Source organism: Pelodiscus sinensis, chromosome 18 (genome assembly GCF_052426305.1).
Source record: "Pelodiscus sinensis isolate ZL-2025 chromosome 18, ASM5242630v1, whole genome shotgun sequence".
NCBI lineage: Eukaryota > Metazoa > Chordata > Testudines > Trionychidae > Pelodiscus > Pelodiscus sinensis.
This window is the reverse complement of record NC_143069.1, coordinates 35,624,750-35,647,500: the sequence shown is the minus strand read 5'-3', so window position 1 is coordinate 35,647,500 and position 22,751 is coordinate 35,624,750. Positions and strand designations below refer to the sequence as shown.

Here is a 22,751-nt window from a genome sequence, read left to right as displayed (position 1 = left end):
AAGCTGCCACTCTCTTCCTCACATTCGGAGGATGGGGGTGTGAAGAAGGAGGGGGGAGTCTGGCCGTGCCCAGTGGGGGCGCCAGGGCTGCGCGGCGAACCCTCAGCCAGCCCCAGTTCTCTCTCAAAGTCCAGGAGCTGCCCCATGAAGTTGAAGTTGGGCGAGATGTCGGCCTTCTTGCGCTTGACCAGGTCGTAGGCGTCGTTGAGAGACAGGTTGAGGCGCTGCATGAGGTAGGCCACGGTCACCGTCACGGAGCGGCTCACGCCGGCGAGGCAGTGCACCAGCACCCCGCAGTTCTGGGACACCGCCTCGTCTGGGAGGGGAGACGGGGACGGGTGAGAGCCAGCACAGTGCAGCACGGCCTGAGGGCGCAGCCGGCACCTCTGCAGGAGGGGAAGGCTCACGTGGCCAGCACAGTGCAGCGCGGCCTGAGGGCGCAGCCGGCACCTCTGCAGGAGGGGAAGGCTCACGTGGCCAGCACAGTGCAGCGCGGCCTGAGGGCGCAGCCGGCACCTCTGCAGGAGGGGAAGGCTCACGTGGCCAGCACAGTGCAGCGCGGCCTGAGGGCGCAGCCGGCACCTCTGCAGGAGGGGAAGGCTCACGTGGCCAGCACAGTGCAGCGCGGCCTGAGGGCGCAGCCGGCACCTCTGCAGGAGGGGAAGGCTCACGTGGCCAGCACAGTGCAGCGCGGCCTGAGGGCGCAGCCGGCACCTCTGCAGGAGGGGAAGGCTCACGTGGCCAGCACAGTGCAGCGCGGCCTGAGGGCGCAGCCGGCACCTCTGCAGGAGGGGAAGGCTCACGTGGCCAGCACAGTGCAGCGCGGCCTGAGGGCGCAGCCGGCACCGCTCCAGGAGGGGAAGGCTCACGTGGCCAGCACAGTGCAGCGCGGCCTGAGGGCGCAGCCGGCACCTCTGCAGGAGGGGAAGGCTCACGTGGCCAGCACAGTGCAGCGCGGCCTGAGGGCGCAGCCGGCACCTCTGCAGGAGGGGAAGGCTCACGTGGCCAGCACAGTGCAGCGCGGCCTGAGGGCGCAGCCGGCACCTCTGCAGGAGGGGAAGGCTCACGTGGCCAGCACAGTGCAGCGCGGCCTGAGGGCGCAGCCGGCACCTCTGCAGGAGGGGAAGGCTCACGTGGCCAGCACAGTGCAGCGCGGCCTGAGGGCGCAGCCGGCATCTCTCCAGGAGGGGAAGGCTCACGTGGCCAGCACAGTGCAGCGCGGCCTGAGGGCGCAGCCGGCACCTCTCCAGGAGGGGAAGGCTCACGTGGCCAGCACAGTGCAGCGCGGCCTGAGGGCGCAGCCGGCACCGCTCCAGGAGGGGAAGGCTCACGTGGCCAGCACAGTGCAGCGCGGCCTGAGGGCGCAGCCGGCACCGCTCCAGGAGGGGAAGGCTCACGTGGCCAGCACAGTGCAGCGCGGCCTGAGGGCGCAGCCGGCACCTCTCCAGGAGGGGAAGGCTCACGTGGCCAGCACAGTGCAGCGCGGCCTGAGGGCGCAGCCGGCACCGCTCCAGGAGGGGAAGGCTCACGTGGCCAGCACAGTGCAGCGCGGCCTGAGGGCGCAGCCGGCACCGCTCCAGGAGGGGAAGGCTCACGTGGCCAGCACAGTGCAGCGCGGCCTGAGGGCGCAGCCGGCACCTCTGCAGGAGGGGAAGGCTCACGTGGCCAGCACAGTGCAGCGCGGCCTGAGGGCGCAGCCGGCACCTCTGCAGGAGGGGAAGGCTCACGTGGCCAGCACAGTGCAGCGCGGCCTGAGGGCGCAGCCGGCACCTCTGCAGGAGGGGAAGGCTCACGTGGCCAGCACAGTGCAGCGCGGCCTGAGGGCGCAGCCGGCACCTCTGCAGGAGGGGAAGGCTCACGTGGCCAGCACAGTGCAGCGCGGCCTGAGGGCGCAGCCGGCACCTCTGCAGGAGGGGAAGGCTCACGTGGCCAGCACAGTGCAGCGCGGCCTGAGGGCGCAGCCGGCACCTCTGCAGGAGGGGAAGGCTCACGTGGCCAGCACAGTGCAGCGCGGCCTGAGGGCGCAGCCGGCACCTCTCCAGGAGGGGAAGGCTCACGTGGCCAGCACAGTGCAGCGCGGCCTGAGGGCGCAGCCGGCACCGCTCCAGGAGGGGAAGGCTCACGTGGCCAGCACAGTGCAGCGCGGCCTGAGGGCGCAGCCGGCACCGCTCCAGGAGGGGAAGGCTCACGTGGCCAGCACAGTGCAGCGTGGCCTGAGGGCGCAGCCGGCACCTCTGCAGGAGGGGAAGGCTCACGTGGCCAGCACAGTGCAGCGCGGCCTGAGGGCGCAGCCGGCACCTCTGCAGGAGGGGAAGGCTCACGTGGCCAGCACAGTGCAGCGCGGCCTGAGGGCGCAGCCGGCACCGCTCCAGGAGGGGAAGGCTCACGTGGCCAGCACAGTGCAGCGCGGCCTGAGGGCGCAGCCGGCACCTCTGCAGGAGGGGAAGGCTCACGTGGCCAGCACAGTGCAGCGCGGCCTGAGGGCGCAGCCGGCACCTCTGCAGGAGGGGAAGGCTCACGTGCAGCGTTCGTTAGCGTCCCGCTCTGAACAGAACTGCCGGGGCAAGGACGAGTCCCGCAGGGGCCCGTGTAGCACAGCGGCAGGTGCCGGGGGAGTAGGTGCAGATTGCACTGGTGCCCTTCAGTTTCCCTACATCCTCTGGGTGTCTCACGCCAGGAGAGGCAGCCGGGCTGAGCCACGGTCACCCCCGTCTGCAGTCAGCGAGGCGAGGGGGGTCGCGAGCAGGGCTGGGAGCCATGGCCAGTTGAGGCAGAGTAGGGAGGAAGGGGGATGGGATGGACCAGTCACAGTTCTAGTGGGATCGGGGGGCCAGGGAGTGGAGGGACCATTGTCTCTGAGCCACAGGGCCAGGGGATGGGACAGCCAGGCCACGGCCCACCAGCCAAGGGGGGGGGGAGAATGGGACAGCCAGGGCACGGCCCACCAGCCAAGGGGGGGGGGGGGGGAGAATGGGACAGCCAGGGCACGGCCCACCAGCCATGGGGGGGGTGGAGAATGGGACAGCCAGGGCACGGCCCACCAGCCATAGGGGGAGGGAGGGAGAATGGGACAGCCAGGCCACGGCCCACCAGCCATGGGGGGGGGGAGAATGGGACAGCCAGGCCACGGCCCACCAGCCATGGGGGGGGGAAGAATGGGACAGCCAGGCCACGGCCCACCAGCCCCGGGGGGGGGGAATGGGACAGCCAGGCCACGGCCCACCAGCCCCGGGGGGGGGGAGGAGAATGGGACAGCCAGGCCACGGCCCACCAGCCATGGGGGGGGGGGGGAGGAGAATGGGACAGCCAGGCCACGGCCCACCAGCCATGGGGGCGGAGAGGAGAATGGGACAGCCAGGCCACGGCCCACCAGCCACCGGGGGGGGAATGGGACAGCCAGGCCACGGCCCACCAGCCATGGGGGGGGGGGAAATGGGACAGCCAGGCCACGGCCCACCAGCCATGGGGGGGGGCGAAATGGGACAGCCAGGCCACGGCCCACCAGCCATGGGGAGGGGGGAAATGGGACAGCCAGGCCACGGCCCACCAGCCATGGGGGGGAATGGGACAGCCAGGCCACGGCCCACCAGCCATGGGGAGGGGGAGAATGGGACAGCCAGGCCACGGCCCACCAGCCATGGGGAGGGGGAGAATGGGACAGCCAGGCCACGGCCCACCAGCCATGGGGGGGAATGGGACAGCCAGGCCACGGCCCACCAGCCATGGGGAGGGGGAGAATGGGACAGCGAGGCCACGGCCCACCAGCCATGGGGGGGAATGGGACAGCCAGGCCACGGCCCACCAGCCATGGGGAGGGGGAGAATGGGACAGCCAGGCCACGGCCCACCAGCCATGGGGGGAATGGGACAGCCAGGCCACGGCCCACCAACCATGGGGAGGGGGAGAATGGGACAGCCAGGCCACGGCCCACCAGCCATGGGGAGGGGGAGAATGGGACAGCCAGGCCACCGGTTTCGGTTAAATGGGGGAAGAAGGGGGGGTTCCCCTGCCCCACCCCCCTTTCATGGGTTAACCAAGGACATGAGATTTTACGTCCCTCGTCCAGTGGGGGGTGCTGTGGGCCCCGCTAAATGGAGCTACTCAGTGAATGGACGTTCGGGCGCTAACTGCCCTGCTGTGGCTTCACCACATTCACCCCACAGCCGCAGTGGGGGCAGCGACCCAGGGCTACGCCGTCCCAGTTCGCTCCAGCTCCAGGCTGCAGAGAGAGGGCTGAGAGGAACCGGCTGGTAGCCTGCTCTCCCTGTTTGCTCCTTGTGTCCAAGGCAGTGCAGGGGCAGCGAGCAGGCGACGCCACTCCTCTCCTGTGTCCCTAGGCCAGGCGGCAGGGGCAGGGGCAGGGACCGGCGGGCAGGGCAGCGGGCACTCCTCTCCTGTGTCCCTAGGCCAGGCGGCAGGGGCAGGGACCGGCGGGCAGGGCAGCGGGCACTCCTCTCCTGTGTCCCTAGGCCAGGCGGCAGGGGCAGGGACCGGCGGGCAGGGCGGCGGGCACTCCTCTCCTGTGTCCCTAGGCCAGGCGGCAGGGGCAGGGACCGGCGGGCAGGGCAGCGGGCACTCCTCTCCTGTGTCCCTAGGCCAGGCGGCAGGGGCAGGGACCGGCGGGCAGGGCAGCGGGCACTCCTCTCCTGTGTCCCTAGGCCAGGCGGCAGGGGCAGGGACCGGCGGGCAGGGCAGCGGGCACTCCTCTCCTGTGTCCCTAGGCCAGGCGGCAGGGGCAGGGACCGGCGGGCAGGGCGGCCGGCACTCCTCTCCTGTGTCCCTAGGCCAGGTGGCAGGGGCAGGGACCGGCGGGCAGGGCAGCGGGCACTCCTCTCCTGTGTCCCTAGGCCAGGCGGCAGGGGCAGGGACCGGCTGGCAGAGCAGCGGGCACTCCTCTCCTGTGTCCCTAGGCCAGGCGGCAGGGGCAGGGACCGGCGGGCAGGGCGGCAGGCACTCCTCTCCTGTGTCCCTAGGCCAGGTGGCAGGGGCAGGGACCGGCGGGCAGGGCGGCGGGCACTCCTCTCCTGTGTCCCTAGGCCAGGTGGCAGGGGCAGGGACCGGCGGGCAGAGCAGCGGGCACTCCTCTCCTGTGTCCCTAGGCCAGGCGGCAGGGGCAGGGCAGCGGGCACTCCTCTCCTGTGTCCCTAGGCCAGGCGGCAGGGGCAGGGACCGGCGGGCAGAGCAGCGGGCACTCCTCTCCTGTGTCCCTAGGCCAGGTGGCAGGGGCAGGGGCAGTGAGCAGGCGACGCCACTCCTCTCCTGTGTCCCTAGGCCAGGTGGCAGGGGCAGGGACCGGCGGGCAGAGCAGCGGGCACTCCTCTCCTGTGTCCCTAGGCCTGGCGGCAGGGGCAGGGACCGGCTGGCAGAGCAGCGGGCACTCCTCTCCTGTGTCCCTAGGCCAGGTGGCAGGGGCAGGCGGGCAGGGCGGCGGGCACTCCTCTCCTGTGTCCCTAGGCCAGGCGGCAGGGGCAGGCGGGCAGGGCGGCGGGCACTCCTCTCCTGTGTCCCTAGGCCAGGTGGCAGGGGCAGGGACCGGCGGGCAGGGCGGCGGGCACTCCTCTCCTGTGTCCCTAGGCCAGGTGGCAGGGGCAGGGACCGGCGGGCAGGGCGGCGGGCACTCCTCTCCTGTGTCCCTAGGCCAGGCGGCAGGGGCAGGGACCGGCGGGCAGGGCGGCGGGCACTCCTCTCCTGTGTCCCTAGGCCAGGCGGCAGGGGCAGGGACCGGCGGGCAGGGCGGCGGGCACTCCTCTCCTGTGTCCCTAGGCCAGGCGGCAGGGGCAGGGGCAGGCGGGCAGGGCGGCAGGCACTCCTCTCCTGTGTCCCTAGGCCAGGCGGCAGGGGCAGGGACCGGCGGGCAGGGCGGCGGGCACTCCTCTCCTGTGTCCCTAGGCCAGGTGGCAGGGGCAGGGACCGGCGGGCAGGGCAGCGGGCACTCCTCTCCTGTGTCCCTAGGCCAGGCGGCAGGGGCAGGGACCGGCTGGCAGAGCAGCGGGCACTCCTCTCCTGTGTCCCTAGGCCAGGTGGCAGGGGCAGGGACCGGCGGGCAGGGCAGCAGGCACTCCTCTCCTGTGTCCCTAGGCCAGGTGGCAGGGGCAGGGACCGGCGGGCAGGGCAGCGGGCACTCCTCTCCTGTGTCCCTAGGCCAGGTGGCAGGGGCAGGGACCGGCGGGCAGGGCAGCGGGCACTCCTCTCCTGTGTCCCTAGGCCAGGTGGCAGGGGCAGGGACCGGCGGGCAGGGCAGCGGGCACTCCTCTCCTGTGTCCCTAGGCCAGGCGGCAGGGGCAGGGACCGGCGGGCAGGGCAGCGGGCACTCCTCTCCTGTGTCCCTAGGCCAGGCGGCAGGGGCAGGGACCGGCGGGCAGGGCAGCGGGCACTCCTCTCCTGTGTCCCTAGGCCAGGCGGCAGGGGCAGGGACCGGCGGGCAGGGCAGCGGGCACTCCTCTCCTGTGTCCCTAGGCCAGGTGGCAGGGGCAGGGGCAGTGAGCAGGCGACGCCACTCCTCTCCTGTGTCCCTAGGCCAGGCGGCAGGGGCAGGGACCGGCGGGCAGAGCAGCGGGCACTCCTCTCCTGTGTCCCTAGGCCTGGCGGCAGGGGCAGGGACCGGCTGGCAGAGCAGCGGGCACTCCTCTCCTGTGTCCCTAGGCCAGGTGGCAGGGGCAGGCGGGCAGGGCGGCGGGCACTCCTCTCCTGTGTCCCTAGGCCAGGTGGCAGGGGCAGGGACCGGCGGGCAGGGCAGCGGGCACTCCTCTCCTGTGTCCCTAGGCCTGGCGGCAGGGGCAGGGACCGGCTGGCAGAGCAGCGGGCACTCCTCTCCTGTGTCCCTAGGCCAGGTGGCAGGGGCAGGCGGGCAGGGCGGCGGGCACTCCTCTCCTGTGTCCCTAGGCCAGGCGGCAGGGGCAGGCGGGCAGGGCGGCGGGCACTCCTCTCCTGTGTCCCTAGGCCAGGTGGCAGGGGCAGGGACCGGCGGGCAGGGCGGCGGGCACTCCTCTCCTGTGTCCCTAGGCCAGGTGGCAGGGGCAGGGACCGGCGGGCAGGGCGGCGGGCACTCCTCTCCTGTGTCCCTAGGCCAGGCGGCAGGGGCAGGGACCGGCGGGCAGGGCGGCGGGCACTCCTCTCCTGTGTCCCTAGGCCAGGCGGCAGGGGCAGGGGCAGGCGGGCAGGGCGGCAGGCACTCCTCTCCTGTGTCCCTAGGCCAGGCGGCAGGGGCAGGGACCGGCGGGCAGGGCGGCGGGCACTCCTCTCCTGTGTCCCTAGGCCAGGCGGCAGGGGCAGGGACCGGCGGGCAGGGCAACGGGCACTCCTCTCCTGTGTCCCTAGGCCAGGTGGCAGGGGCAGGGACCGGCGGGCAGGGCAGCGGGCACTCCTCTCCTGTGTCCCTAGGCCAGGCGGCAGGGGCAGGGACCGGCTGGCAGAGCAGCGGGCACTCCTCTCCTGTGTCCCTAGGCCAGGTGGCAGGGGCAGGGACCGGCGGGCAGGGCAGCAGGCACTCCTCTCCTGTGTCCCTAGGCCAGGTGGCAGGGGCAGGGACCGGCGGGCAGGGCAGCGGGCACTCCTCTCCTGTGTCCCTAGGCCAGGTGGCAGGGGCAGGGCCCGGCGGGCAGGGCAGCGGGCACTCCTCTCCTGTGTCCCTAGGCCAGGTGGCAGGGGCAGGCGGGCAGGGCGGCGGGCACTCCTCTCCTGTGTCCCTAGGCCAGGCGGCAGGGGCAGGGACCGGCGGGCAGGGCAACGGGCACTCCTCTCCTGTGTCCCTAGGCCAGGTGGCAGGGGCAGGCGGGCAGGGCGGCGGGCACTCCTCTCCTGTGTCCCTAGGCCAGGCGGCAGGGGCAGGGACCGGCGGGCAGGGCAACGGGCACTCCTCTCCTGTGTCCCTAGGCCAGGTGGCAGGGGCAGGGACCGGCGGGCAGGGCGGCCGGCACTCCTCTCCTGTGTCCCTAGGCCAGGCGGCAGGGGCAGGGACCGGCTGGCAGAGCAGCGGGCACTCCTCTCCTGTGTCCCTAGGCCAGGCGGCAGGGGCAGGGACCGGCGGGCAGGGCAGCGGGCACTCCTCTCCTGTGTCCCTAGGCCAGGCGGCAGGGGCAGGGACCGGCGGGCAGGGCGGCGGGCACTCCTCTCCTGTGTCCCTAGGCCAGGCGGCAGGGGCAGGGACCGGCGGGCAGGGCAGCGGGCACTCCTCTCCTGTGTCCCTAGGCCAGGCGGCAGGGGCAGGGACCGGCGGGCAGGGCGGCGGGCACTCCTCTCCTGTGTCCCTAGGCCAGGCGGCAGGGGCAGGGGCAGGCGGGCAGGGCGGCGGGCACTCCTCTCCTGTGTCCCTAGGCCAGGCGGTAGGGGCAGGGACCGGCGGGCAGGGCGGCGGGCACTCCTCTCCTGTGTCCCTAGGCCAGGCGGCAGGGGCAGGGACCGGCGGGCAGGGCAGCGGGCACTCCTCTCCTGTGTCCCTAGGCCAGGTGGAAGGGGCAGGGACCGGCGGGCAGGGCAGCGGGCACTCCTCTCCTGTGTCCCTAGGCCAGGCGGCAGGGGCAGGGACCGGCGGGCAGGGCAGCAGGCACTCCTCTCCTGTGTCCCTAGGCCAGGCGGCAGGGGCAGGGGCAGGCGGGCAGGGCGGCAGGCACTCCTCTCCTGTGTCCCTAGGCCTGGCGGCAGGGGCAGGAACCGGCGGGCAGGGCAGCGGGCACTCCTCTCCTGTGTCCCTAGGCCAGGCGGCAGGGGCAGGGACCGGCGGGCAGGGCGGCGGGCACTCCTCTCCTGTGTCCCTAGGCCAGGCGGCAGGGGCAGGGACCGGCGGGCAGGGCGGCGGGCACTCCTCTCCTGTGTCCCTAGGCCAGGCGGCAGGGGCAGGGACCGGCGGGCAGGGCGGCAGGCACTCCTCTCCTGTGTCCCTAGGCCAGGCGGCAGGGGCAGGGACCGGCGGGCAGGGCAGCGGGCACTCCTCTCCTGTGTCCCTAGGCCAGGCGGCAGGGGCAGGGACCGGCGGGCAGGGCAACGGGCACTCCTCTCCTGTGTCCCTAGGCCAGGTGGCAGGGGCAGGGACCGGCGGGCAGGGCAGCGGGCACTCCTCTCCTGTGTCCCTAGGCCAGGTGGCAGGGGCAGGGACCGGCGGGCAGGGCAGCGGGCACTCCTCTCCTGTGTCCCTAGGCCAGGCGGCAGGGGCAGGGACAGGCGGGCAGGGCGGCCGGCACTCCTCTCCTGTGTCCCTAGGCCAGGTGGCAGGGGCAGGGACCGGCGGGCAGGGCAGCGGGCACTCCTCTCCTGTGTCCCTAGGCCAGGTGGCAGGGGCAGGCGGGCAGGGCGGCGGGCACTCCTCTCCTGTGTCCCTAGGCCAGGTGGCAGGGGCAGGGACCGGCGGGCAGGGCGGCTGGCACTCCTCTCCTGTGTCCCTAGGCCAGGCGGCAGGGGCAGGGACCGGCGGGCAGGGCAGCGGGCACTCCTCTCCTGTGTCCCTAGGGCAGGTGGCAGGGGCAGGGACCGGCGGGCAGGGCAGCGGGCACTCCTCTCCTGTGTCCCTAGGCCAGGTGGCAGGGGCAGGGACCGGCGGGCAGGGCGGCCGGCACTCCTCTCCTGTGTCCCTAGGCCAGGTGGCAGGGGCAGGGACCGGCGGGCAGGGCGGCTGGCACTCCTCTCCTGTGTCCCTAGGCCAGGCGGCAGGGGCAGGGACCGGCGGGCAGGGCGGCGGGCACTCCTCTCCTGTGTCCCTAGGGCAGGTGGCAGGGGCAGGGACCGGCGGGCAGGGCAGCGGGCACTCCTCTCCTGTGTCCCTAGGCCAGGTGGCAGGGGCAGGGACCGGCGGGCAGGGCGGCCGGCACTCCTCTCCTGTGTCCCTAGGCCAGGTGGCAGGGGCAGGGACCGGCTGGCAGAGCAGCGGGCACTCCTCTCCTGTGTCCCTAGGCCAGGTGGCAGGGGCAGGGACCGGCGGGCAGGGCGGCGGGCACTCCTCTCCTGTGACCCTAGGCCAGGTGGCAGGGGCAGGGACCGGCGGGCAGGGCAGCGGGCACTCCTCTCCTGTGTCCCTAGGCCAGGTGGCAGGGGCAGGCGGGCAGGGCGGCGGGCACTCCTCTCCTGTGTCCCTAGGCCAGGTGGCAGGGGCAGGGACCGGCGGGCAGGGCGGCCGGCACTCCTCTCCTGTGTCCCTAGGCCAGGTGGCAGGGGCAGGGACCGGCTGGCAGAGCAGCGGGCACTCCTCTCCTGTGTCCCTAGGCCAGGTGGCAGGGGCAGGCGGGCAGGGCGGCGGGCACTCCCCTCCTGTGTCCCTAGGCCAGGTGGCAGGGGCAGGGACCGGCGGGCAGGGCAGCGGGCACTCCTCTCCTGTGTCCCTAGGCCAGGTGGCAGGGGCAGGGACCGGCGGGCAGGGCAGCGGGCACTCCTCTCCTGTGTCCCTAGGCCAGGTGGCAGGGGCAGGGACCGGCTGGCAGAGCAGCGGGCACTCCTCTCCTGTGTCCCTAGGCCAGGCGGCAGGGGCAGGGACCGGCGGGCAGGGCAGCGGGCACTCCTCTCCTGTGTCCCTAGGCCAGGCGGCAGGGGCAGGGACCGGCGGGCAGGGCAGCGGGCACTCCTCTCCTGTGTCCCTAGGCCAGGCGGTAGGGGCAGGGACCGGCGGGCAGGGCGGCCAGCACTCCTCTCCTGTGTCCCTAGGCCAGGTGGAAGGGGCAGGGACCGGTGGGCAGGGCAGCGGGCACTCCTCTCCTGTGTCCCTAGGCCAGGCGGCAGGGGCAGGGACCGGCGGGCAGGGCAGCGGGCACTCCTCTCCTGTGTCCCTAGGCCAGGTGGCAGGGGCAGGGACCGGCGGGCAGAGCAGCGGGCACTCCTCTCCTGTGTCCCTTGGCCAGGCGGCAGGGGCAGGGACCGGCTGGCAGAGCAGCGGGCACTCCTCTCCTGTGTCCCTAGGCCAGGTGGCAGGGGCAGGGACCGGCGGGCAGAGCAGCGGGCACTCCTCTCCTGTGTCCCTAGGCCAGGCGGCAGGGGCAGGGACCGGCGGGCAGGGCGGCGGGCACTCCTCTCCTGTGTCCCTAGGCCAGGCGGCAGGGGCAGGGACCGGCGGGCAGGGCGGCGGGCACTCCTCTCCTGTGTCCCTAGGCCAGGCGGCAGGGGCAGGGACCGGCTGGCAGAGCAGCGGGCACTCCTCTCCTGTGTCCCTAGGCCAGGCGGCAGGGGCAGGGGCAGGCGGGCAGGGCAGCGGGCACTCCTCTCCTGTGTCCCTAGGCCAGGCGGCAGGGGCAGGGACCGGCGGGCAGGGCAGCGGGCACTCCTCTCCTGTGTCCCTAGGCCAGGTGGCAGGGGCAGGGGCAGGCGGGCAGGGCAGCGGGCACTCCTCTCCTGTGTCCCTAGGCCAGGCGGCAGGGGCAGGGACCGGCTGGCAGAGCAGCGGGCACTCCTCTCCTGTGTCCCTAGGCCAGGCGGCAGGGGCAGGGACCGGCGGGCAGGGCAGCGGGCACTCCTCTCCTGTGTCCCTAGGCCTGGCGGCAGGGGCAGGGACCGGCGGGCAGGGCAGCGGGCACTCCTCTCCTGTGTCCCTAGGCCAGGCGGCAGGGGCAGGGACCGGCGGGCAGAGCAGCGGGCACTCCTCTCCTGTGTCCCTAGGCCAGGCGGCAGGGGCAGGGACCGGCGGGCAGGGCAGCGGGCACTCCTCTCCTGTGTCCCTAGGCCAGGCGGCAGGGGCAGGGACAGGCGGGCAGGGCAGCGGGCACTCCTCTCCTGTGTCCCTAGGCCTGGCGGCAGGGGCAGGGACCGGCGGGCAGGGCAGCGGGCACTCCTCTCCTGTGTCCCTAGGCCAGGCGGCAGGGGCAGGGACCGGCGGGCAGGGCAGCGGGCACTCCTCTCCTGTGTCCCTAGGCCTGGCGGCAGGGGCAGGGACCGGCGGGCAGGGCAGCGGGCACTCCTCTCCTGTGTCCCTAGGCCTGGCGGCAGGGGCAGGGACCGGCTGGCAGAGCAGCGGGCACTCCTCTCCTGTGTCCCTAGGCCAGGCGGCAGGGGCAGGGACCGGCGGGCAGGGCAGCGGGCACTCCTCTCCTGTGTCCCTAGGCCAGGCGGTAGGGGCAGGGACCGGCGGGCAGAGCAGCGGGCACTCCTCTCCTGTGTCCCTAGGCCAGGCGGCAGGGGCAGGGACCGGCGGGCAGGGCAGCGGGCACTCCTCTCCTGTGTCCCTAGGCCAGGCGGCAGGGGCAGGGACCGGCGGGCAGGGCAGCGGGCACTCCTCTCCTGTGTCCCTAGGCCTGGCGGCAGGGGCAGGGACCGGCTGGTAGGGCAGCGGGCACTCCTCTCCTGTGTCCCTAGGCCAGGCGGCAGGGGCAGGGACCGGCGGGCAGGGCAGCGGGCACTCCTCTCCTGTGTCCCTAGGCCAGGCGGCAGGGGCAGGGACCGGCGGGCAGGGCAACGGGCACTCCTCTCCTGTGTCCCTAGGCCAGGCGGCAGGGGCAGGGACCGGCGGGCAGGGCGGCGGGCACTCCTCTCCTGTGTCCCTAGGCCAGGCGGCAGGGGCAGGGACCGGCGGGCAGGGCGGCGGGCACTCCTCTCCTGTGTCCCTAGGCCAGGCGGCAGGGGCAGGGACCGGCGGGCAGGGCAGCGGGCACTCCTCTCCTGTGTCCCTAGGCCTGGCGGCAGGGGCAGGGACCGGCGGGCAGGGCAGCGGGCACTCCTCTCCTGTGTCCCTAGGCCAGGCGGCAGGGGCAGGGACCGGCGGGCAGGGCAGCGGGCACTCCTCTCCTGTGTCCCTAGGCCAGGCGGCAGGGGCAGGGACCGGCGGGCAGGGCAGCGGGCACTCCTCTCCTGTGTCCCTAGGCCAGGCGGCAGGGGCAGGGACCGGCGGGCAGGGCAGCGGGCACTCCTCTCCTGTGTCCCTAGGCCAGGCGGCAGGGGCAGGGACCGGCGGGCAGGGCAGCGGGCACTCCTCTCCTGTGTCCCTAGGCCAGGCGGTAGGGGCAGGGACCGGCGGGCAGGGCAGCGGGCACTCCTCTCCTGTGTCCCTAGGCCAGGTGGCAGGGGCAGGGACCGGCTGGCAGAGCAGCGGGCACTCCTCTCCTGTGTCCCTAGGCCAGGCGGTAGGGGCAGGGACCGGCGGGCAGGGCGGCGGGCACTCCTCTCCTGTGTCCCTAGGCCAGGCGGTAGGGGCAGGGACCGGCGGGCAGGGCAGCGGGCACTCCTCTCCTGTGTCCCTAGGCCAGGCGGCAGGGGCAGGGACCGGCGGGCAGAGCAGCGGGCACTCCTCTCCTGTGTCCCTAGGCCAGGCGGCAGGGGCAGGGACCGGCGGGCAGGGCGGCGGGCACTCCTCTCCTGTGTCCCTAGGCCAGGCGGCAGGGGCAGGGACCGGCGGGCAGGGCAGCGGGCACTCCTCTCCTGTGTCCCTAGGCCAGGTGGCAGGGGCAGGGACCGGCGGGCAGGGCAGCGGGCACTCCTCTCCTGTGTCCCTAGGCCAGGTGGCAGGGGCAGGGACCGGCGGGCAGGGCAGCGGGCACTCCTCTCCTGTGTCCCTAGGCCAGGTGGCAGGGGCAGGGACCGGCGGGCAGGGCGGCCGGCACTCCTCTCCTGTGTCCCTAGGCCAGGTGGCAGGGGCAGGGACCGGCTGGCAGAGCAGCGGGCACTCCTCTCCTGTGTCCCTAGGCCAGGCGGCAGGGGCAGGGACCGGCGGGCAGGGCAGCGGGCACTCCTCTCCTGTGTCCCTAGGCCAGGCGGTAGGGGCAGGGACCGGCGGGCAGGGCGGCCAGCACTCCTCTCCTGTGTCCCTAGGCCAGGCGGCAGGGGCAGGGGCAGCGAGCAGGCGACGCCACTCCTCTCCTGTGTCCCTAGGCCAGGTGGAAGGGGCAGGGACCGGCGGGCAGGGCAGCGGGCACTCCTCTCCTGTGTCCCTAGGCCAGGCGGCAGGGGCAGGGACCGGCTGGCAGAGCAGCGGGCACTCCTCTCCTGTGTCCCTAGGCCAGGTGGCAGGGGCAGGGACAGGCGGGCAGGGCAGCGGGCACTCCTCTCCTGTGTCCCTAGGCCAGGCGGCAGGGGCAGGGGCAGGCGGGCAGGGCAGCGGGCACTCCTCTCCTGTGTCCCTAGGCCAGGCGGCAGGGGCAGGGACCGGCTGGCAGAGCAGCGGGCACTCCTCTCCTGTGTCCCTAGGCCAGGCGGCAGGGGCAGGGACCGGCTGGCAGAGCAGCGGGCACTCCTCTCCTGTGTCCCTAGGCCAGGCGGCAGGGGCAGGGACCGGCGGGCAGGGCAACGGGCACTCCTCTCCTGTGTCCCTAGGCCAGGCGGCAGGGGCAGGGACCGGCGGGCAGGGCGGCGGGCACTCCTCTCCTGTGTCCCTAGGCCAGGCGGCAGGGGCAGGGACCGGCGGGCAGGGCAACGGGCACTCCTCTCCTGTGTCCCTAGGCCAGGCGGCAGGGGCAGGGACCGGCGGGCAGGGCGGCGGGCACTCCTCTCCTGTGTCCCTAGGCCAGGCGGCAGGGGTAGGGACCGGCGGGCAGGGCAGCGGGCACTCCTCTCCTGTGTCCCTAGGCCAGGCGGCAGGGGCAGGGACCGGCGGGCAGGGCAGCGGGCACTCCTCTCCTGTGTCCCTAGGCCAGGCGGCAGGGGCAGGGGCAGCGAGCAGGCGACGCCACTCCTCTCCTGTGTCCCTAGGCCAGGTGGAAGGGGCAGGGACCGGCGGGCAGGGCAGCGGGCACTCCTCTCCTGTGTCCCTAGGCCAGGCGGCAGGGGCAGGGACCGGCTGGCAGAGCAGCGGGCACTCCTCTCCTGTGTCCCTAGGCCAGGTGGCAGGGGCAGGGACAGGCGGGCAGGGCAGCGGGCACTCCTCTCCTGTGTCCCTAGGCCAGGCGGCAGGGGCAGGGGCAGGCGGGCAGGGCAGCGGGCACTCCTCTCCTGTGTCCCTAGGCCAGGCGGCAGGGGCAGGGACAGGCGGGCAGGGCAGCGGGCACTCCTCTCCTGTGTCCCTAGGCCAGGCGGCAGGGGCAGGGGCAGGCGGGCAGGGCAGCGGGCACTCCTCTCCTGTGTCCCTAGGCCAGGCGGCAGGGGCAGGGACCGGCGGGCAGGGCAGCGGGCACTCCTCTCCTGTGTCCCTAGGCCAGGCGGCAGGGGCAGGGACCGGCTGGCAGAGCAGCGGGCACTCCTCTCCTGTGTCCCTAGGCCAGGCGGCAGGGGCAGGGACCGGCGGGCAGGGCAACGGGCACTCCTCTCCTGTGTCCCTAGGCCAGGCGGCAGGGGCAGGGACCGGCGGGCAGGGCGGCGGGCACTCCTCTCCTGTGTCCCTAGGCCAGGCGGCAGGGGCAGGGACCGGCGGGCAGGGCAGCGGGCACTCCTCTCCTGTGTCCCTAGGCCAGGCGGCAGGGGCAGGGACCGGCGGGCAGGGCAGCGGGCACTCCTCTCCTGTGTCCCTAGGCCAGGCGGCAGGGGCAGGGACCGGCGGGCAGGGCAGCGGGCACTCCTCTCCTGTGTCCCTAGGCCAGGCGGCAGGGGCAGGGACCGGCGGGCAGGGCAGCGGGCACTCCTCTCCTGTGTCCCTAGGCCTGGCGGCAGGGGCAGGGACCGGCGGGCAGGGCAGCGGGCACTCCTCTCCTGTGTCCCTAGGCCTGGCGGCAGGGGCAGGGACCGGCTGGCAGAGCAGCGGGCACTCCTCTCCTGTGTCCCTAGGCCAGGCGGCAGGGGCAGGGACCGGCGGGTAGGGCAGCGGGCACTCCTCTCCTGTGTCCCTAGGCCAGGCGGCAGGGGCAGGGACCGGCGGGCAGGGCAGCGGGCACTCCTCTCCTGTGTCCCTAGGCCTGGCGGCAGGGGCAGGGACCGGCTGGTAGAGCAGCGGGCACTCCTCTCCTGTGTCCCTAGGCCAGGCGGCAGGGGCAGGCGGGCAGGGCAGTGGGCACTCCTCTCCTGTGTCCCTAGGCCAGGCGGCAGGGGCAGGGACCGGCGGGCAGGGCAGCGGGCACTCCTCTCCTGTGTCCCTAGGCCAGGCGGCAGGGGCAGGGACCGGCGGGCAGGGCAGCGGGCACTCCTCTCCTGTGTCCCTAGGCCAGGCGGCAGGGGCAGGGACCGGCGGGCAGGGCAACGGGCACTCCTCTCCTGTGTCCCTAGGCCAGGCGGCAGGGGCAGGGACCGGCGGGCAGGGCAGCGGGCACTCCTCTCCTGTGTCCCTAGGCCAGGCGGCAGGGGCAGGGACCGGCTGGCAGAGCAGCGGGCACTCCTCTCCTGTGTCCCTAGGCCAGGCGGCAGGGGCAGGGACCGGCGGGCAGGGCAGCGGGCACTCCTCTCCTGTGTCCCTAGGCCAGGCGGCAGGGGCAGGGACCGGCTGGCAGAGCAGCGGGCACTCCTCTCCTGTGTCCCTAGGCCAGGCGGCAGGGGCAGGGACCGGCTGGCAGAGCGGCGGGCACTCCTCTCCTGTGTCCCTAGGCCAGGCGGCAGGGGCAGGGACCGGCGGGCAGGGCGGCGGGCACTCCTCTCCTGTGTCCCTAGGCCTGGCGGCAGGGGCAGGGACAGGCGGGCAGGGCGGCGGGCACTCCTCTCCTGTGTCCCTAGGCCAGGCGGCAGGGGCAGGGACAGGCGGGCAGGGCAACGGGCACTCCTCTCCTGTGTCCCTAGGCCAGGCGGCAGGGGCAGGGACAGGCGGGCAGGGCAGCGGGCACTCCTCTCCTGTGTCCCTAGGCCAGGTGGCAGGGGCAGGGGCAGGCGGGCAGGGCAGCGGGCACTCCTCTCCTGTGTCCCTAGGCCAGGCGGCAGGGGCAGGGACCGGCTGGCAGAGCAGCGGGCACTCCTCTCCTGTGTCCCTAGGCCAGGCGGCAGGGGCAGGGACCGGCTGGCAGAGCAGCGGGCACTCCTCTCCTGTGTCCCTAGGCCAGGTGGCAGGGGCAGGGGCAGGCGGGCAGGGCAGTGGGCACTCCTCTCCTGTGTCCCTAGGCCAGGGGGCAGGGGCAGGGACCGGCGGGCACTCCTCTCCTGTGTCCCTAGGCCAGGTGGCAGGGGCAGGGGCAGGCGGGCAGGGCAGTGGGCACTCCTCTCCTGTGTCCCTAGGCCAGGCGGCAGGGGCAGGGTCCGGCGGGCAGGGCGGCGGGCACTCCTCTCCTGTGTCCCTAGGCCAGGCGGCAGGGGCAGGGACCGGCGGGCAGGGCAGCGGGCACTCCTCTCCTGTGTCCCTAGGCCAGGCGGCAGGGGCAGGGACCGGCGGGCAGGGCAGCGGGCACTCCTCTCCTGTGTCCCTAGGCCAGGCGGCAGGGGCAGGGGCAGGCGGGCAGGGCAGTGGGCACTCCTCTCCTGTGTCCCTAGGCCAGGCGGCAGGGGCAGGGACCGGCGGGCAGGGCAGCGGGCACTCCTCTCCTGTGTCCCTAGGCCAGGCGGCAGGGGCAGGGACCGGCGGGCAGGGCGGCGGGCACTCCTCTCCTGTGTCCCTAGGCCAGGCGGCAGGGGCAGGGACCGGCGGGCAGAGCAGCGGGCACTCCTCTCCTGTGTCCCTAGGCCAGGCGGCAGGGGCAGGGGCAGGGACCGGCTGGCAGAGCGGCGGGCACTCCTCTCCTGTGTCCCTAGGCCAGGCGGCAGGGGCAGGGACCGGCGGGCAGGGCGGCAGGCACTCCTCTCCTGTGTCCCTAGGCCAGGCGGCAGGGGCAGGGACCGGCGGGCAGGGCAGCCGGCACTCCTCTCCTGTGTCCCTAGGCCAGGCGGCAGGGGCAGGGGCAGGGACCGGCGGGCAGGGCAGCGGGCACTCCTCTCCTGTGTCCCTAGGCCAGGGGCAGGGGCAGGGGCAGGGCAGCGGGCACTCCTCTCCTGTGTCCCTAGGCCAGGCGGCAGGGGCAGGGACCGGCGGGCAGGGCGGCAGGCACTCCTCTCCTGTGTCCCTAGGCCAGGCGGCAGGGGCAGGGACCGGCGGGCAGGGCGGCAGGCACTCCTCTCCTGTGTCCCTAGGCCAGGTGGCAGGGGCAGGGGCAGGCGGGCAGGGCAGCGGGCACTCCTCTCCTGTGTCCCTAGGCCAGGCGGCAGGGGCAGGGACCGGCGGGCAGGGCAGCGGGCACTCCTCTCCTGTGTCCCTAGGCCAGGCGGCAGGGGCAGGGACCGGCGGGCAGGGCGGCGGGCACTCCTCTCCTGTGTCCCTAGGCCAGGCGGCAGGGGCAGGGGCAGGGACCGGCGGGCAGGGCGGCCGGCACTCCTCTCCTGTGTCCCTAGGCCAGGTGGCAGGGGCAGGGGCAGGCGGGCAGGGCAGCGGGCACTCCTCTCCTGTGTCCCTAGGCCAGGTGGCAGGGGCAGGGACAGGCGGGCAGGGCAGCGGGCACTCCTCTCCTGTGTCCCTAGGCCAGGTGGCAGGGGCAGGCGGGCAGGGCAGCGGGCACTCCTCTCCTGTGTCCCTTGGCCAGGCGGCAGGGGCAGGGACCGGCTGGCAGAGCAGCGGGCACTCCTCTCCTGTGTCCCTAGGCCAGGTGGCAGGGGCAGGGACCGGCGGGCAGGGCAGCGGGCACTCCTCTCCTGTGTCCCTAGGCCAGGCGGCAGGGGCAGGGACCGGCGGGCAGGGCAGCGGGCACTCCTCTCCTGTGTCCCTAGGCCAGGCGGCAGGGGCAGGGACCGGCGGGCAGGGCAGCGGGCACTCCTCTCCTGTGTCCCTAGGCCAGGCGGCAGGGGCAGGGACAGGCGGGCAGGGCAGCGGGCACTCCTCTCCTGTGTCCCTAGGCCAGGCGGCAGGGGCAGGGACCGGCTGGCAGAGCAGCGGGCACTCCTCTCCTGTGTCCCTAGGCCAGGCGGCAGGGGCAGGGACCGGCTGGCAGAGCAGCGGGCACTCCTCTCCTGTGTCCCTAGGCCAGGCGGCAGGGGCAGGGACCGGCGGGCAGGGCAGCGGGCACTCCTCTCCTGTGTCCCTAGGCCAGGCGGTAGGGGCAGGGACCGGCGGGCAGGGCGGCGGGCACTCCTCTCCTGTGTCCCTAGGCCAGGCGGCAGGGGCAGGGACCGGCGGGCAGGGCAGCGGGCACTCCTCTCCTGTGTCCCTAGGCCAGGCGGCAGGGGCAGGGACCGGCGGGCAGGGCAACGGGCACTCCTCTCCTGTGTCCCTAGGCCAGGCGGCAGGGGCAGGGACCGGCGGGCAGGGCAACGGGCACTCCTCTCCTGTGTCCCTAGGCCAGGCGGCAGGGGCAGGGACCGGCGGGCAGGGCGGCGGGCACTCCTCTCCTGTGTCCCTAGGCCAGGCGGCAGGGGCAGGGACCGGCGGGCAGGGCGGCGGGCACTCCTCTCCTGTGTCCCTAGGCCAGGCGGCAGGGGCAGGGACCGGCGGGCAGGGCGGCGGGCACTCCTCTCCTGTGTCCCTAGGCCTGGCGGCAGGGGCAGGGACCGGCGGGCAGGGCGGCGGGCACTCCTCTCCTGTGTCCCTAGGCCAGGCGGCAGGGGCAGGGACCGGCGGGCAGGGCAGCGGGCACTCCTCTCCTGTGTCCCTAGGCCAGGCGGCAGGGGCAGGGACCGGCGGGCAGGGCAGCGGGCACTCCTCTCCTGTGTCCCTAGGCCAGGCGGCAGGGGCAGGGACCGGCGGGCAGGGCAGCGGGCACTCCTCTCCTGTGTCCCTAGGCCAGGCGGCAGGGGCAGGGACCGGCGGGCAGGGCAGCGGGCACTCCTCTCCTGTGTCCCTAGGCCAGGCGGTAGGGGCAGGGACCGGCGGGCAGGGCAGCGGGCACTCCTCTCCTGTGTCCCTAGGCCAGGTGGCAGGGGCAGGGACCGGCTGGCAGAGCAGCGGGCACTCCTCTCCTGTGTCCCTAGGCCAGGCGGTAGGGGCAGGGACCGGCGGGCAGGGCGGCGGGCACTCCTCTCCTGTGTCCCTAGGCCAGGCGGTAGGGGCAGGGACCGGCGGGCAGGGCAGCGGGCACTCCTCTCCTGTGTCCCTAGGCCAGGCGGCAGGGGCAGGGACCGGCGGGCAGAGCAGCGGGCACTCCTCTCCTGTGTCCCTAGGCCAGGCGGCAGGGGCAGGGACCGGCGGGCAGGGCGGCGGGCACTCCTCTCCTGTGTCCCTAGGCCAGGCGGCAGGGGCAGGGACCGGCGGGCAGGGCAGCGGGCACTCCTCTCCTGTGTCCCTAGGCCAGGTGGCAGGGGCAGGGACCGGCGGGCAGGGCAGCGGGCACTCCTCTCCTGTGTCCCTAGGCCAGGTGGCAGGGGCAGGGACCGGCGGGCAGGGCAGCGGGCACTCCTCTCCTGTGTCCCTAGGCCAGGTGGCAGGGGCAGGGACCGGCGGGCAGGGCAGCGGGCACTCCTCTCCTGTGTCCCTAGGCCAGGCGGCAGGGGCAGGGACCGGCGGGCAGGGCAGCGGGCACTCCTCTCCTGTGTCCCTAGGCCAGGTGGCAGGGGCAGGGACCGGCTGGCAGAGCAGCGGGCACTCCTCTCCTGTGTCCCTAGGCCAGGCGGCAGGGGCAGGGACCGGCGGGCAGGGCAGCGGGCACTCCTCTCCTGTGTCCCTAGGCCAGGCGGTAGGGGCAGGGACCGGCGGGCAGGGCGGCCAGCACTCCTCTCCTGTGTCCCTAGGCCAGGCGGCAGGGGCAGGGGCAGCGAGCAGGCGACGCCACTCCTCTCCTGTGTCCCTAGGCCAGGTGGAAGGGGCAGGGACCGGCGGGCAGGGCAGCGGGCACTCCTCTCCTGTGTCCCTAGGCCAGGCGGCAGGGGCAGGGACCGGCTGGCAGAGCAGCGGGCACTCCTCTCCTGTGTCCCTAGGCCAGGTGGCAGGGGCAGGGACAGGCGGGCAGGGCAGCGGGCACTCCTCTCCTGTGTCCCTAGGCCAGGCGGCAGGGGCAGGGGCAGGCGGGCAGGGCAGCGGGCACTCCTCTCCTGTGTCCCTAGGCCAGGCGGCAGGGGCAGGGACCGGCTGGCAGAGCAGCGGGCACTCCTCTCCTGTGTCCCTAGGCCAGGCGGCAGGGGCAGGGACCGGCTGGCAGAGCAGCGGGCACTCCTCTCCTGTGTCCCTAGGCCAGGCGGCAGGGGCAGGGACCGGCGGGCAGGGCAACGGGCACTCCTCTCCTGTGTCCCTAGGCCAGGCGGCAGGGGCAGGGACCGGCGGGCAGGGCGGCGGGCACTCCTCTCCTGTGTCCCTAGGCCAGGCGGCAGGGGCAGGGACCGGCGGGCAGGGCAACGGGCACTCCTCTCCTGTGTCCCTAGGCCAGGCGGCAGGGGCAGGGACCGGCGGGCAGGGCGGCGGGCACTCCTCTCCTGTGTCCCTAGGCCAGGCGGCAGGGGCAGGGACCGGCGGGCAGAGCAGCGGGCACTCCTCTCCTGTGTCCCTAGGCCAGGCGGCAGGGGCAGGGACCGGCGGGCAGGGCAGCGGGCACTCCTCTCCTGTGTCCCTAGGCCAGGCGGCAGGGGCAGGGACCGGCGGGCAGGGCAACGGGCACTCCTCTCCTGTGTACCTAGGCCAGGTGGCAGGGGCAGGGGCAGGCGGGCAGGGCAGCGGGCACTCCTCTCCTGTGTACCTAGGCCAGGCGGCAGGGGCAGGGGCAGGCGGGCAGGGCAGCGGGCACTCCTCTCCTGTGTCCCTAGGCCAGGCGGCAGGGGCAGGGACCGGCGGGCAGGGCAACGGGCACTCCTCTCCTGTGTCCCTAGGCCAGGCGGCAGGGGCAGGGACCGGCGGGCAGGGCAGCGGGCACTCACCGATGAAGGCGATGGCCTCGGGGAAGAAGCGGGCCAGGTTCTGGCTCCAGTGGTCGGAGATGGGGATCTGTTTGTAGCGGAAGCCGTGCTGCTCTTCGAACAGGTTGGGCAGGTTGGGCGTGACGTTGAGGACGTAGCGGATGCCCAGCCGCGCCAGCGTTTCCATGTTGGCCGAGTCTCGGGCGCCGCCCAGGTAGAGGTGGGGCAGGATCTGCACCGGGTAGGACGGGGGGCTGGCTCCCTCTGAGTCCAGCCCCCCACTGCTCAGGGGCCCTGAATCCCCGTCCGAACCCAGGCTCAGCCCCCCCAGCCCCACGACCGGGCTCCCCGCAGGGGCAGGGCAGCTGCTGGTGCTGGGCACATCCAAGCTGGTCTCACACTGAGCTGGCCACTCGGACTGGAACTTGGAGAAGCCGCCTGCGGGCGAAGCAGGAGCCTTAGTATGACGCACGGCCCGCCCAGCACTGCTCCGGCCCCCCCTCCCCGCCCGGGGCTTGCCAAGGCCCACGGGGACTCCTGCAGCACCCAGCCTCTCCCCAGGGCACCCACCTTGGAGGTAGTACGCCGGGCAGCCTTCCTCCCGTAGCCTGCGCAGCAGCATGGCCAACACCGACTCCTCGTCACCCTGGCCGGGGCGCGGCAGCTCGGCCGTGGCCTCGTCGTACAGCAGCACGGGGGGTCCCCCCCCTCCTGGCGCGGGCAGGGGGCCTGGGAGCAGCGCTCGCACCGAGAGGCTCCCCTTGCGCATGCGCCGCAGCAGCAGGCCTGGCAGGGCCACGCTCAGTGCCCGGGCCACGTGGCACGAGTCGTAGCGCTCTCGGCTGCGGCAGTCCAGGATGTGCAGCCGGGGGGCGGGTGAGGCCAGCTCCCCACGGAGCCACAGGGCGGACTTCCCCAGGGCTTCCATGGGGCGGCCGGGGGCATCCGTGGCACTGCACACGTGGCACACAGCTGATCCCGTGTGGCTAGGCTCAGGGCTTTGGCCCCCCATCCACCGGGGCACGACACAGATGCCCCCTCTGTCCGCCGCTGGCCTTCGTGTGCAGAAGGGGGTGGAAGGAGACCCCTCCGGACAGATCCAGTGATGCCTGCGGAGCGAAGGCAGCGCAGGCCACGGCTCCAGCCCCCAGCAGCTTTGCAAGGAGGTGCCCCCCACCCCCCAGCTAAGCAGGGGCTTCCTCTCCACCGCGTGCTGCCCAGCT

At 74.1% G+C, this 22,751-nt stretch overlaps 1 protein-coding gene and 1 long non-coding RNA gene across 3 annotated transcripts in view; one reads left to right on the top strand and one right to left on the bottom strand.

Annotated features, from left to right (window-relative positions):
* Window positions 1–215, top strand: part of LOC149523429 (uncharacterized) — an 8,404-nt gene extending 8,189 nt beyond the window's left edge. Inside the window, exon 2 of the long non-coding RNA XR_016347177.1 lies at window positions 1–215. This exon is cut by the window's left edge and continues 243 nt beyond it. This is a non-coding gene — a long non-coding RNA (uncharacterized LOC149523429).
* DUSP9 (dual specificity phosphatase 9) overlaps window positions 1–22,751 on the bottom strand; it is a 23,937-nt gene extending 1,186 nt beyond the window's left edge. Inside the window, exons 1-3 of one of the 2 annotated variants that reach the window (XM_089770267.1) lie at window positions 22,099–22,751; window positions 21,550–21,966; window positions 1–316 (exon numbers count right to left, since the gene is read on the bottom strand). The exon at window positions 1–316 is cut by the window's left edge and continues 1,178 nt beyond it. In XM_089770267.1, the coding sequence (XP_089626393.1) occupies window positions 1–316; window positions 21,550–21,966; window positions 22,099–22,540 (1,175 nt within the window). In that variant the 5' untranslated portion in view covers window positions 22,541–22,751. Of the gene's footprint in view, window positions 317–21,549 lie in introns of both variants that reach the window. The other variant, XM_089770266.1, reaches the window with a different exon arrangement.